At 39.2% G+C, this 15,949-nt stretch overlaps 1 protein-coding gene across 7 annotated transcripts in view; it reads left to right on the top strand.

The window, feature by feature from the left end:
* PLD1 (phospholipase D1) overlaps positions 1-15,949 on the top strand; it is a 208,849-nt gene that overhangs the window by 145,863 nt on the left and 47,037 nt on the right. For all 7 annotated transcript variants that reach the window (XM_025914090.2, XM_086674719.1, XM_086674720.1 and 4 more), the window contains 2 exons: positions 5,798-5,908; positions 8,311-8,399. In XM_025914090.2, coding sequence (XP_025769875.1) covers positions 5,798-5,908; positions 8,311-8,399 — 200 coding nt within the window. The remainder of the gene's footprint in view (positions 1-5,797; positions 5,909-8,310; positions 8,400-15,949) is intronic.

Below are 15,949 nucleotides of genomic sequence, written 5' to 3'. Positions count from 1 at the left end.
ACTGGGTGCAAAGCCTAGATTTGCTACATGCTAGCTGTGCAACCTTGGGAAAATACTTCCCATCTCTGTTTGCATTTTCTTCATCAATAAAACAGAGACCATAATAGTCTCTGCTTCATAGGGTTGTGGTGATGGCTAAATAAGCAAACCCATGCAAACTACTTAGAGGAAGTGCACTCATTGTGGATTATATCGATACTACCTTCAGTCTTCAAGCTTTCCCTAGTGTTTTCAAGACTTTGGAACAAAGAAGTTGACATTTTTCTGGATGGGTTGCTAGGCTACTTCTGGATACAAAGTCTTTATACCATGTATTTATTGAAGGGGAGAGAAGCATTTGACATAATAAAGTAGATAAATCATAGGGTCAATTTGTGTTTTTTATTGGAAAAAGGGAACCCGATTATTTAATTTTTTTGACACACAACCATTGGGTCCAACCATCCTTGGTGATTCCACACCAGCCCTGACACATAGCCGTTACAGAAGTCTTGCCACAGCCTGCCCAGGAGACTGGAGCCAGGCCTGCCCCCACCAACACAGATTTCTGCTACTGAAAAAAAGAAAGGAGAGGCGAGGGGAGGCGAGGGGAAAGAAGAAAAGAATTCATGCTGACTTCAGCAACTTCCACCAGCACTTTTAGAATAATCTTGGGTGTTTCCCCTCAGAGCTGGGCATTCTCAGAAGCCTGCCAAGAACATTGAGAGAAGACAAAGCAGGAGAAAGGCATGGGGCAGAGAATTGGAGGAAAGACAGTTCTGAAACTGCTTATGCATAGACTGTATAAAAGAACTTGTTTTCTCCCTAAAAAGAACAAACTAGATTCCTGAATGCTATCACTGCCACTTCAGGTAAATGACCTAGACAGAAGACATTCGACATGTCTATTAAGGTAAAAGAAAAGCCTGATGCCAAATTGGCATCAATATGGAATCAATATAGGGAACAATCTTTTTTTATTAAATTGGGCAGCTTCGTGCAGAAAAGCTATCCCTTAGACAGTCATTGTTGGGAAGTGCTGCCAAATTGAGGGAAATAATTCCACTGGAGTTAGGTCTTTGATCTCTTTGTCTGTTAAAAAATACATTAAACAGAAAAGAAACTAAACAGGCAAGTGTGAATGACATCCAAATTATATTACTGGAAAAATGTGTTTCTGCACTTGGGGAGAATGGCCAAATGACTCTCCAAAGGCTGTCCATGTAGGAATCAATGTAGATTTCAAAGGACCACAAGATGTTTTGTATTGTGAAAAAATAAAGTAGGTAGGTGAGGATAAAAAGAAAGCCACTTAACTTACTTCTAAGGCAGTTTCCTAACATGGAAGCTGTTTTCCATTTATGGACTGGGTCTTCATGCAGTAGCATTTCTGTACTTGCTACTTGGCTGCAGAAGCCCCGTGAGAGAGGAATGTTTACTCCCTGTCCAGCACTGCATTGAGCTTTTTGAGGATTATCTCCTTCAATCCCGGAAGGAAGAGCCTGATAGTATGAGGCAAATTCTTGAACTAATTCCTATTTCTTGGTGCTCCTGGCCTGCTGTGCCCTCAGTATGGACTGGCAGAGTGAGGGCCAACAGTCTGAGTGCCTCCCTGGTCTCCTGGCCCAGGCCACCAGTGACCTCTGCTTGAGAGACATATGAAAAGTGCTCTGGTCCTAGCAGTCTCTGGTCCATGATTGACTTGGGAGTTTAGGGAAATAAAAAGAAATTAAGATATGTGCTGAATTTATAGGGAAGCAAAGCATAATAGTAAGAGAAAAGCAACTTGGGACAAATACTAAGGAAGTTTTGAAAGTTTTCCTTCAAGAAGAGGCTTCTGTATATTCAGCTTAGGCCCACTGTATATAAGGGGATCAGGGCTTGTGGATAAAGAGAAGGTTATCTATCTGTCTGTCTCTTTGTCTGTCTTTACAAAGTGATTCCACCATTCTGTACATTACTCAGTACTCACCGTGATAACTATGGTCACCATGTATCGCTGAACAACATTATTACAGTATCATTGACCATATGTGACTTATTTATTTTATAATTAGAAGTTTGACCTCTTAATCCCCTTCACCTATTTCACCTGAGAAGGCTATCTTTAAAGCTAAAAAAATAGGACATGGTACAATGGAAAATAACTGGGTCTAGTTACGGTTTTGAGGCTAAAACATAAAATTAGAAATATGCTCTTTTTATATACTTTAAAACTGTGTATCCAAACTTGAGGTTTCAAAAGTGAGGGTTAGATTTGATTCTCAGTATGTACTTGGGGTGGGGAATAAGATGAGGCCCATTTCTGCATGTGTGAGCAAGGGTTTGAGGCTTGTCTCCGTTACATTGGTTTAAAACAAAAATGCAGGCCACGTTGGTCAGATCAGTTAAGAAAAAGGGGAGAGTAAATCTTAAATTTAAAAAGAGTAAATCTTAAATTTAAAAAATTGGTCAGTCACAATGTGTTTGACCTACGTGGCTCTTTATAAGCTTTCTAGACCATCAAGCGTTTCAAGCGGTCAAGCTGATTTATAGATCACCTCAGGGTCCCTGGTTCAGGGGTAGAGGCAGGACCAAAGGGAAATCTGTGTTTTTAGTATTTTTTGTGGTGATAGATTTTAACTAATTAGGATAATAGTAAATGAATAGTAATCCCAAGTTACTTTTTCTTTGTATCACTTGAAAGATATGTTCAAGTTTAATACAAAATGATGACTTGTTAAAGTTAGATGAGTTTTCAGGGTGAGACAACAATGCAGGTCTGGACTCTGACAATCGAATTGGTAATGTGGAACCCCCCTGTATAGGGGGGCAGCCTCCACATGCTGAGGTTTAATAGGCATTAGGGAGCTCCCCTCCACCTTGCTTATGCTGTCCTTCACGTTCTTCTTTTGGCTTACAAACATACTTATTTTCGGGGCGCCTGGGTGGCTCAGTCGGTTGAGCATCGAACTTTGGCTCAGGTCATGATCTCATAATTTGTGAGTTCGAGCCCCGCGTCGGGCTTTCTGCTGTCAGTGTGGACCTGCCTTGGATCCTCTGTCCCCCTTCCTCTCTTGGCACCCCCTCTCAAAAAGAAATGAACATTACAAAAAACAAATATGTTTGTTTTAAACATTTAAAGGCTTCCATGAACGGAAACATTTACCATTACTTTCACAGGAAAGATGGTAAATACATGACCTGCATACATTGCCTTCATGGCAGCCATTGGCCATCAACCTTAGCTTCCCTCCCCAGTGTCTCTGGTTCCAAGGGAGACTCTTTTCAGCATAATTGTCCAGGAAGCCACTTTAATTAGACTTGAACCCTATTTGGCACTCCCAATTTATATCTTATGTTAATGGTTTGTTAAATCTTTGAATCGGGGCAAATTTTGAGAGTGAGAAAGGAAAGAAAAGTATAAGGTTTCAGGATTTGAGGGGAAGACTGAGAAGTTACCACCAAGGATGGTATATAAATTTTGCCTGGAAGTTTTTAGAGGTAGAAATCCCATAATCAAATAAATACTATGTGCCACATACCTACTTCTTTTTGTGTTTGTTATGACATTTATTTTTTTACCCAGTAGCTGTGGGGTGTGGGGGTGGGAGGAAGGGAGGGGGAGAGAGAGAGAGAGAGAGAGAAAGAGAGAGAGATCTCATATCTCAGTTGTACAGTGGAGGAAACCGAGTCTCCCTGATATTAAAATGACTTGTTCAAGGGGAAAGAGCTAGTAAGGGCAGAGGTGTAACACAGATCTCCAGATTTCCTATCTGTCCAGTATACTCTGCAATTTCATACATTGTTCCCAGAGTTATATAGAGTCAAATCATTATGTGTAGTGTAAGAATCTTGTCAAGGTGGCCTGCATTTTCAGGGCTATGCCCCTTAGCAATAAGATTCAACATAAATTTGAGTGGACTAACAATGGAAACTTCCATTTGTTCAACACTGTGTTATTTCTACTGATGGACAATAATGCAGTTCCTTAGAGATTATGAATCAAGGTATTTTCCCCGTGTGGATCATATTTATTTAAATTTTCCTTAGGAGTTTTTTTTTTTTTTTTTTTTTTTTTTTTTTAAAGAGAGAAAGAGAGAAAGCAAGTGGGCAGGGGCAGAGAGACAGGCAGAGAGAGAGAGAATTCCAAGCAGGTTCCACTGTCAGTGCAGAGCCTTTGCAGGGCTTGAACTCACGAACCATGAGATCATGACCTGAGCTGAAATCAAGAGTGGGACGCTTCACCGACTGAGCCACCCAGGTGTCCCCATTATGAGTTTTCTTTTGAGATATTTGCCTATTGCTGTTCACAATTAAATTTTCCAACTGTACATATTCATCTGATAAAATTAAGTAAATGTTTCGAGGAAAACTATTTTGTAATAAATACCTCATAGTAAATAAAGGAATAACATTTTGAGGATAAAATAATCGATGATGTTAGTAAGTACTAGTTTGAATTTAATTAATGTTATAGAGGCAATTTTTAAAGCTATTGATTAGATCAAGAATTTTACCAACTTTTATATATAACAGACATAAAACCAATTATGTACTAGATTGCTTTATACATTCCTAATAATGTGGAGCCATTCTTTTATTTTCAATTTCAGTTGACCTCATGAGAGATAGTTTCAATATTCATTTCAAATCAGGAGGAGCAAATAGTGATTCTTCTGCAATGTCATGCTACTGCTCAAGGAAGTAGTAATAAGTATCTATTTACTGAGCACCTACTGTATGCTTAACATAATATTTATTGAGCACCTACTGTATGCCTAATATTGTACTGAAGCATAGTTAGAATGCTGGAAAAGTGACCAACAGTGGTTCTTAGTGCTGCAGGTTTGCATGTCCTCCAGACCACCCTCCTGTGCACAGCCCCAGTGTACTGTCCAGCATCTCTGACATGATCTGCCAGAGCTCAAATGCATCCTCTAACGTTCTAATTAATAATAGCAATACCACCTACTAGGTAACAGGCCTCCTGCACACTTCTCAGAGATTCATTTCATCCTCTCCACAACCCTATAAAATAGATATTCAACTTAATAAAACAGAAATATGAGGCACCAGGAGGTTGAGAAACTTGACCAGGATCAAAGCTACAAAGTGGTTGGGCTAAGCTTTGAACTAGCTGATCCCACTAGGTATCAGCGTACTTAACACATACTCAGGCACCTGAGCTGGAAGCTCTTGATGTAATCCAGGTGGGAGCAAGTGAGTGTCTGAATAGAGGGAGGCAGTAGGACTGAGAAAGATGAACAGTGAAGAAGCACACCAAGAATCAGACAGCCGATTAAAGCCCAGTCAAGATTATATGTCTAAATGAATCTATTGGCATTTTAAAAGGTATTAATCTGAGCACTATTTGGGGAAAAAGGAATCAGCACATTATCACGTCAGAGCTAGGGTGACTATATCACATGACTCAAACCAGGACACTTTGGAGAGTAATGGTGGTACTATTAATAAATAGTAATTGTGGAACCATCATGGAAAAAGAATACCAATGGTCACCCTACTCATAGCCCCCAAAAGAGCTACTTTTGAAAGACTCTTGGTAGAAACCACACTTTGTGGTTTGCAGTGTTGACAAAATAATTCTGGGTGGAGGAGGATATTTTCAGGATTTGATTTCTAGCTGGGCTCCTTCCTTATGGATCATGTCCAAGGACCAGTTTCCCACCCATCTACTCTACTTGGCCCACACATGACACACACGCCACTCACACACAATCATTCGGTTGTGTAGAAGAAAAAGGATTGATTTCATTGTATTAACACATCTGGTGTCATCTCAATTGTTTACTCATTTCTGATTGCTGCCTTACAGTTGCTCCGCTCTGCTGCTGATTGGTCGGCTGGTATAAAGTACCATGAAGAGTCCATCCATACTGCTTATATCCATGTGATAGAGAACAGCAAGCACTATATCTACATAGAGGTAAGTCCTGCTCATGTAAACTAGTAGGACAACCTGCCTTCCCATAAATAGCTCACAGACACTGCAGGGTCCCCAAACTCAGGATCTGCTACATTAATCAGCCTATGTTGAGATGTGAATTCAGGTAACCTGAATTTTTACCTCCCCGGCATACCTGACATGCACTTTGTGTTTTCATTAACTCAGGACTCTAATAGGAGTCTCCCAAGTTCTTGTTATTAAAATGTATCAACTCACTATGATATTATTAGCCAGAAATACCATAACATGGATGAGTACATTTTTTACTTGTCTTGAGTTGGAGGGTCCAAGTGTAAGGCGTGTGCTGCTTCAGGAGAGCACATACAAGGGTAATTTACAAAAATGGAGACCACTGGATGCCTCTGGTTTGGCGATATTGGAATAGGGAGAGTATAAGGAAAGGAACATAGAAAAGAAAGATGTGAGAATATTGAAGGCATGTACCATTTTCTTCAATCCTCTATGAACCATTTAAAACTTTTGTCAGATGCCAGAGTTTGTGTTCAGAGAATAGGAGAAAATCTAGAGACACTGGGTTTAGATTGGGAACCTTAACTCAACTTCAAAGTAGATATAAAGCTAGCTCAGAGCATGTAGAAAATCCTGAGGAAAAAAAAAAGTCACGATAATGTAAAAGTAAGTCAGAGCACATCTTTTGTCTTTATTTTAGTCTTGTCTTTCCCATTGAACTTTTTTTTCTTTTGTAATATGTGGAGGGAGATGAGTTTCCTGGAGAAAATCATCCTAACCCTATATTCCTTCCCATTGAGTCTGGGCCTCTGCCTTCCATGCAGTGACTACTCACTAAGGGTGAGTAGGAGAGAATTAGACCTCTATTTATTTCATAGTCCTGGAGAAAGAGAAGTGATTACAAATATTAGCAGGCCAAATGCAATACAGTATTCTGGATGGGACTATGCAACAAAAAAAGGACTCTGAATATCAAAGTCTGGAGCTTTGTATTAATACTAATACAATTAGTATTATTAATTTCAACAATTATACCATAACAATATAAGATATTAATGGCTGCCTCATCCATTACCCAGAATCCTTTTGCTTTATCTCTTTTTAGTAGCATTAAGTCAGCCTTTCTTATTAATGCTACCACAGTCTTAAATGAGGTCAGTAATGCCATGTGGATACACATGGCTGTGGACACAAACCTTGTGGTTAACACCTCTAGCAGAGGTAAGTGGTTGGCATTTACCCTGCTCTCCCCAAAAAGGAAGAACAGGCCATGGCATGTGGCCATGTTTACAGCTGAGGAATGCTGAGCCTCTCTGTAATATGAATTCAGAAAAACAAACATGGTTTGGTTGCCGCTGAAATTTTTATTTGATGCCTTAAGGGGAAACGGATTCTCAAATGAATTCCCGCACAATGTCTTCTGGTAAGTTTGTCTTATGGAGGCAGTTTACAGACTTCTGTACTTAAGTATAAAAACACGTAAACTAGTAAAAGTGATGATGTTGCAAAGGGATGATAACCATAGTTTGAGTCATTGCTTATATGTCTCTTTAAGATGATTAGCAAAGATTACTTTGTGATGATTAGACTTATAAATCACAAATATATTACAACAGTGTATATAAATATGTAGTAGTGATAATATTTGTACCTAATTACTAACATCCCCTTTATGCAGCAACTAAATCTTTTATACCAATATGATGATAATGTCTTGCCCTAGTTTTTTAGTAAAAATTTTAAAGAATATTTTATAGGTAAATGAATAGTATAGATTACTTGAGCAAAAAGGAAAAATATTTCTTTTTCCGTTTTATTAGTTTATTTATATATATGAAACGTACTTGTGAAAGAGATTTGAAGCTACTTAAAATAGATGTTCGGAAATAATAAGAGAGGCAAACAAATGAGACAAGGCAAGAGAAGATACTAGGAGATAATAGAGGATGGATGGAGAAAATTAGACCAGGATTCTGCCGTCTACCCTTCTAGAAAGGTAAACTTAGCACGAAACAGAATGCTTACCAATATAGGATTTTAAATTGTGAGCATTTGCACAATACATGTATCTGTAAACCTAATATCCCTATTGATTAAATTTGGAATGTTCCTCCCTTTCTCAAAATGTAAGTGACAAAGAATTCACATGATGAAATACTAGTGCAGCCTCCCATTTGACTAAGGTATTAGATGTGGTGTTACATAGACGTGCATGAGACCCAGAGTTGAGAAGAGGCTTCTCTTATTCTCGGCATCATTTACTTTTCTAAATGATTTTAGTAATAAGAACATGTCTGCTATGTGAAAAATTTTTTGTAATATCAATGTAGTGTTCGTAATATAGCACACTGTCCATATATATATATTTACTAAGATAAGAAAGACTTATAGGATCACTCTATTTCTCGTAGAACCAGTTTTTCATAAGTTGTGCTGATGACAAAGTTGTGTTCAACAAGATAGGTGATGCCATTGCTCAGAGGATCCTGAAAGCTCACAGGTAACATTTTGGCATTTTGGTAAAAGTGGTCACTGCAAATGATTCTTGCATTTACTACTAAAATGACTTTTGAAAGCCCATTTTAAAATACTGTCTTTTCCTAGCAGGCATAAATTGGGGTCAGCTAGCAGTAGGTTATTGGTTCCTTCAGTCTGATTTCAGTGGCTGAGAATTTTGAGTCCATTTTTGAAGGAATCTGAATTCTTCCAGGGCACAGTCATTTTTTCCTGGCCAGTCTCTTTCCCACGCCGTTAGACTTGTGATTTGATTTATTTAATGGCACACAGTTACTGTGTTCACTTAAAAATCAAAGCAAAATAGTCATCATATTTTTCCATGAGTTATATTTAAATTCTGGCTACCCTCTGTCCTATTTCTTCAGCTCATGGAATTATTTTTAAAATAGCAGTGTTTTTAAGGTATGACCACACAATCCACCCACTTAAAGTGTACAATTCAGTGATTTTTAGTATACTTTTAGAATACTTAGTTTTAGAACATTTCATCACCCCAGAAAGAAACCCTTTATTTATTAGCAGTCGCTACCTAATTCCCCTTATCTTATCCCCTTGCAACCACTAAACTATTTTCTTTCCCCATAGATTTGCCTGGTCTGGGCATTTCATATTAAATGGAATCATACAGTATATGGTCTTTGTGACTGACTTCTTTCACTTAATTTAATGTTTCCAAGACTCATCTATGTTATAGAATGTTACCAGTATTTCATTTATATTTATTGCCAGGTAATATTCCATTTTCTGGATATACCACATTCTATTTATCCATTTGGGATGTTTCCACTGTTTGGCAATTGTGATTAATGCCGCTATAAACATCATGTATTAGTTTTTATGCAGATATATCTTTATTATTCTAGGGGTAGAATTGCAGGGTTATATGGAAATTCTATGCTGAACATTTTGAGAAACTGCCAGAATATTTTCAAAAACAGCTACACCATTTTATATTTCCATAGTGTATGAGGGCTCCAACTTCTGTATCACTGCCAGTAACTACTATCCTCTCTTTTTTATTATAACCATCTTAATAGGTGTGAAATGATATCTCATTGTGGGTTTGGTTTGAATTTACCTAATGACTAATGAATGATGTTGAGTATTTTTGTTTGTTAGTTGGCCATTCCGTGTATTATCTCTGGATAAATAGATATTCAGATTTCTTGGCCATTTTTTAATTAGGTTGTCTTTTTATTGTTGAGTTGTGAGAGTTCTCTTATGTATTCTAGATACAAGTGTCCTATCAGATTTATGATTTGCAAGTATTTTCTCCTATTCAGGCTGTTTTCTTTTCTACTTTCTTCATACTACCTTTTTTTTTTTCATACTACCTTTTGAAACACAAGTTTTTCATTTTGATAAAGTCTAGTTGATCTGTTTTTTCTTTTGTCACTTCTGCTTTGGTGCCAGGGCTACAAAATCACTGCGTAATCCAAGACCATGAAGACTTAACACGCCTTTTCTTCTGAGAATTTTGTAATTTTAGCCCTTACTTAGATCTTTGATTCATTTTGAGTTACTTTTCATACATGATGTGAGGTAGGGGTCCAACTTCGTTCTTTTGCACAGGAATATTCACTTGTTCCAGGGCCGTTTGTTGAAAAGACTGTTCTTTCCCCACTGAATTGTCTTGGCTCCCAGGCTACTTCTTTTTACGGCTGATTTTAATTCTGTGTAGAAGCAGCAAAATACACAGACAAACAATACCATTACATTTTATTATTTCAACTCATTAAACACAGGCAGTAGAGAATGGTAAGTACATACCCATTTGGGAATTCAAACATTTTTGTACTCTGAGCATAACATGGTACTTTAATATCCTCTTTTTAAACATAGTATGTGAGGGTTTTTAGATCTAAGAACATTTTATAACAGTAACTACCAGTATTTTATGTGATTTATGGTTTATATTTATACTGTTACTGAATCTTCACAAATACTCTTCAAAGTAGATCATATAGTCTTGTTGTTGTTATTGTTGTTGCCGTCCGCATATGTAGAGTTAAAAACTAAGATTCAAGAGGTGATGTGGCTGGACTAAGCCACTAACAACAATAGGCGAACATGGCTTTAAGCTCAAGTCTTTGGACTGCCAAGCCAGTGCCTTCTCCCATACCACGTAACTTCAGTTCATTGCCAGATAGATTTGAGACCCCCTTCAGGGTTGCCACCTAAGTGGGTTGGGCCTTTATGTCCCCTCTTCCCATTGAACCAGTCATCAGGTACAGGCCCACTCGAGGAACATGACCTTGGGTGAGGCAGGTCCCTTTGACCAAGGAGTGCAAATCCCGGAGAAGGACTTCACTGTGAGTGAGTAGCCAGCGGCCAGCACTCTCCATAAGGGAGTGCTGTCTTGAGCCCATGGTGAGGGCATTTAGGCAGCACACCACAGTACCCACCACATCCTGCAAGGTATACCATAGATCTCGCCATTTACTACACGTCAAAATCACCATTTGACTTTTACAAAAATCTAGGGAGCTGGACTCCATCCAGACTTGCTGGGTCAGAATTTCCTGGAGTGGGGCCCAGGCACTTGTATTTCATAATGGTCCACAGGTAACTCCAGGGCAAAGTCAAGACGGCTCAGTACTCACCTAGAACAGCACGTATAGCCATAAACATTGATGATGATCTGTGCTTTTACAGGTGACTTCTATCTTTTGCCTTCTCATATACTTTTTTTTTTTAAGACAGTTACCATGGCATCTGTTTCTGAGATAACTTAAAATCGGCTTGTTTACAGTTAAACGTAACCGCATACACCAAGATTTCTTGCATCGTGCCAGTCTCTCAATTCTGTGGGTCAATTTATGTCTAATTTACAAAATTAAATTATTCTGTTAACTCTTGCATTTCATTGATGCAGGGGTATCCGCTTTATCTATAAAGCACATTTGACAAAAGAGAAAAATATTTTTTCTTCATGAAATTGATATAAGTCGCAGAAATCCATTAAGTTGACAAATGAGCTCACTGGGCCGAGCAGTGAGTGGTGAATATTGTAACGGTGATCAGTTAATAAGGAGACTGGGCTGAATCTCAGCTTCACTCATCTGAGTTATTAGTTCCCTACAGTACATGTGTTAATAAGTACCTGCAAGATTTGTTTTCAAAGGCTTTGGGAGCCTGAAAGAACATTTTTCTTTACCATATTAATTTGTCTTTAAAAATCTGGACTTCTTCTAAAATCACAGTATTTCAGGACTGTAAAGAACTTGCAGTTATTTTCTGATTGACTATTTCCCAGTGATCCTATGAGCTGCTTCTGAAAGGAATGGGGATCTGTAGTGAGAGAGCATTGTAGGGTAGCATCTGCTGCAGATTGTATCTCACACTTGGAAGTTCACAGAGCACGTTAAAGATGCAATTTCAAGCCTACTCTGTAGAAAACGAGCAGCGAGTCCGTTGAATTGCATATTGTGTGTTATTTAGCTCTGATGTCTCAGTGGTCTCCCTTTCTTTGACAGTCACATTTTAAAGGGTATGGATGTTGCACATAAAATTTTTCGTGGCTATCCATATGTATCCTGGAAATATATTTTATGTTTCCCCCCTTCTCTGTATCTCCACATTATTGTTCATCTCCTGTGTTCATTGTAGCTATAGAATATGTTTTAATAATTCCAAGTCTGTGACCTTGTATTCTTAGGAAAGGGAGGGGTGGGATTAAAAGGCTCATCTTGCAGCCTGCCTGCAACGGGGCTCCCTGCTTTCACTGAGGGCCATGGTGTACCATGCCCAAGTTCACCCCCTTTCTTCCTTCATTGACTTCTCTGTGCTCCACTCTTCTGAGACTCCGAACTTCCCTGCCAAGGTCACATGCCTAGCAACAAGTATAATTTTGGCTGTTGGAAAAAGAATAGAATAAAGCACAAAGCAGATGGAGGGAAATGACAGTCAGCATTCAGCCAGGCCTGACCAAGGAACACAGGCTCTCTTCCAGGTCCCTCCCACCCTGGAAAGATCAGAGTCTTTGAATTGCCAACTCCCTCAACTGAGCTGAGACTTTATTTTTCTGCCAGTGCTGGACTCCAGGGAACACCAATTCCCTGTTGTGAGTTCTCTGCTTTCCTCACTTCCTCCTGGTTCCTTCCCAACAGCCATAATTCTTTGCAGAAATAGGTTTTTGCAAAGCTTTCACGCTCTGATCCATGACCTAGAGCCTCAGAACATTGCTCATTCCATGGTGAACTGAGAGTAGCTATGGGAATCTCTGCAGAAATCAAAAGGTCTGCTCTAATTAGTAAAACTGTCTTGGCTCCCAACCCGCTGGAAGCCCGTCTTTAACAACTCAAATCTGACTGGAGGTCAGGGAGAAGAAATCATTATCCGTTGTCTAAAGTCAACGGGTTTATGCCATATTTGAAGAAGCCAAGAGAAAGAGCTGGAACTGACTGATCCAGGTAGAAATTTTACGTGCCCTGAATGAATTGTTCCTGAGGATGAAACAGTTTTGCTTACGGAAACTTGACATGCATAATCCTGCTGCCTTGACAAACAGGAAGCGAGGGAATGCATTTTGCACTGTTATCAACAGAGTTGATACATACAGTGAAGACAGGCAATGGATTTAACGCCTCAGCATTTTCATATTAAACTGCAGTGAGAGATGCAATCTTACACTACGTTGAAAAATACCCAATTTTGAAAACTTTTCAAATTCTTCATGCTTCCTCTAACTGTAGAGTAGTGCCAGATAGTGCTTGCAGTTTGCCCATGAGTGAGTGGTATGGAAAATGTTCCTCTGGGGAATCTGAAATTATTTGGGGACCAGGTGTCTTAGGACTTGGCTTCTTTTCAACTCTGTTGTCTCCAGGTATGTGACCTTTTGAGCAATGTCCGTTTAACTTCCGGACGCTCTGTTCTTTTCACTAACAAAGAAAACAATACCTGTTCTGCCCAGCTTTGAAAACCATAGCACATCAATTTGTGGAAGAAACTCTTACATTATTTCCAGGAAATTCATCTTCTGGAAATATGCTAGCTCACCGTACAGTTGAACAAGGATCTAGAAGCACTATATTCAAATCAGCTGTTTCAGAAATACTATTTATGGTAGAAACAGAAATGTTTTAATTAAAGAGATGTTTAAAGTGACTTATTTTAAAATGTTAGATAGCAACTGCTGGACAGGTAAGCTTTACTTTGGTTTTCTACCTCTGGTGCTTCATTATTGATGCAATAAACTTCCTCCCCCAGATATAAAATAAGGCACTCAGTAGCATAACATGAATTCAGTTCTGCTTTGTTTTAATTTTAGGTACTATTTCTTTATTACTCTTTGAAGGCGTGCAGGCTTTCTCATTGAAATCAGTGGTTGTAGATTGAATTAACGATGTTGCCCGGTAATTCTTGAGTCTCTCTACATCGGAGGTACTTTACATGCATTGCTTCATTTAATTCACACACCTACCTTATGAAGTGGATGCGTAAGCTTTCCCATTCGGCAGATGAGGCAGTGGAGCCCAGTGAAGTGAGGTAACCCGCGTGAATCCGTCACACAGCTGTCGATGAGGGGAACAGAGACTGAGACCGTGTCTCTAGGAACTTTACCTTGTACTCTCCACCACTCAGCTACAAAGCTTCCCTCATTTCAAGGGAGTAGAAATGTTCGAGTGCTAAGCCTCCCAGAAATCTATGAGAGAAACTTTATTTTAAAAATAAAGAAATCAGATGAACGTTTAATTTTTTTTTTAAGTAATTGCATGATAGATGAAAAGTTATTTGGCTTAAAGAAAAGTCTGCCGGGGCGCCTGGGTGGCGCAGTCGGTTAAGCGTCCGACTTCAGCCAGGTCACGATCTCGCGCTCCGTGAGTTCGAGCCCCGCGTCGGGCTCTGGGCTGATGGCTCAGAGCCTGGAGCCTGTTTCCGGTTCTGTGTCTCCCTCTCTCTCTGCCCCTTCCCCGTTCATGCTCTGTCTCTCTCTGTCCCAAAAAAATAAATAAACGTTGAAAAAAAAAAAATTAAAAAAAAAAAAAAAAAAAAAAAAGAAAAGTCTGCCTCCTACAATTACCCTGTCCTATAATTTGTGTACCATGCTGGGTATGTTTCAGAAGCACTGTCTTAAAGAAATTTAAACCATGGTTCTAATAAAAAGAACACAAACCGTGTAGAATAAGTATGCCGATGGCTGGTTTCACATTTTTTTTTCTTGTAGGCTAACCTCCAAGCTTTGTAAAATACCTGGAGGAGAGGTTACACTGGGGCAGAGATGACAGTCAATCATGGCAGGAGAACATTTGATTTAGATTATTTAACTGCTTTTATTTGATTCCAAGAATTATATAAATGGCAATCTCAGAAGATAGAGAGATGTAAAGATTAGCACAGGGCAGAGGCCAGTAATCATTTTGTAGGATCTTATTTGGGGGCAACTAAAGGACCTGCCTGACAAAGCTTATCAAGTTGAGAGTGAAGTCTTAGTCAGACGTGCTGGGCTAACCTTCAACGTCCTTACATTTAAAAGCTTTTGTTTCCAAAAGATAAGCAATGAAAATAATTATATGTGTGTGTGTGCACAATATGTATTATGCCATAATCTATAAAGTTGAACACGTAATATGCAAAGTCACTGCTAAATAAGGCCAGCATTTCTAGTGGACCAGCAGCGATTTTAGCCAACTCCCTCATTTACAGATAAGAAAACTAAAGCCTGGAAAGGGCTACTGCGCTTTATAAGATTTGCCAAACACACAATAAAATGGTTTATGTCCCAAACCACAGAGAAGGCTACGGATCCAGTTGTCACATAACCAATGCCACTACGGTATAATGTTCTCTCCACAAAAATACTATGCCCCGAGCACAGTCCTTAGTTCTGGCAGCATTCACTGCTGCAAAATCTACAATGATAGGATTTATACCAGCTGTTGAAGTTTATAGCAATGAAATATGATCTATAAATTCCAAATTCTCAAAAAGCAAAGCATCTCATCACTGGAGAAGCATGACAAGCTCCTTAGGGGCCTTCTTACAGATCCTGATACTCCGCTCCAGGCAACCCCACTTCTGCCGATGGCCCTCTGTGGTGAGGAGGGAAGTGGGGATGAAGGAGGGAGGGGGTTTTTCCTGAGAAGAACAAGGAGGGAAATGTAGAGGAGAGCCATGACCATATACATGGTGAATTAGCACTCTGATTCTAAAGGTGCAGGCAACATTACAGCAATCACAAAAATGGAAAATATTAAAGCTCTCACACTCTCACCACCCTAAAAATTCACTTTTTACCTATTTCCTTTTTGTCCATATTAATATACGTATATTTTCTGTTGAGTTGTGATTTATTTCCTTTTTCTGTAGCTCACCTGGATTTCGGTTTCAAATCCCATTTCCACACGATAGAACTAAATTTAGTCACATCCTGATAAATGTGGACAAATTCAGTGATACCTTGCTATTTCTGCTCCATACACCATCAGTCAGGTGTTACCTGGCCTCTCCTCCCCTCTCTGCCCCGACATACCCCACCCTTGGTATGGATGGTAAGGGGTCCTAGATCTTTGGGAAGAGGTTTCCAGCCCTCAG

Source organism: Puma concolor, chromosome C2, assembly GCF_028749965.1.
Source record: "Puma concolor isolate L17-30 chromosome C2, mPumCon1.1.hap2, whole genome shotgun sequence".
NCBI classification, from domain to species: Eukaryota; Metazoa; Chordata; class Mammalia; order Carnivora; family Felidae; genus Puma; species Puma concolor.
Note: the sequence above shows the minus strand (reverse complement) of the source record. Positions and strands in the feature narration are given on the sequence as shown.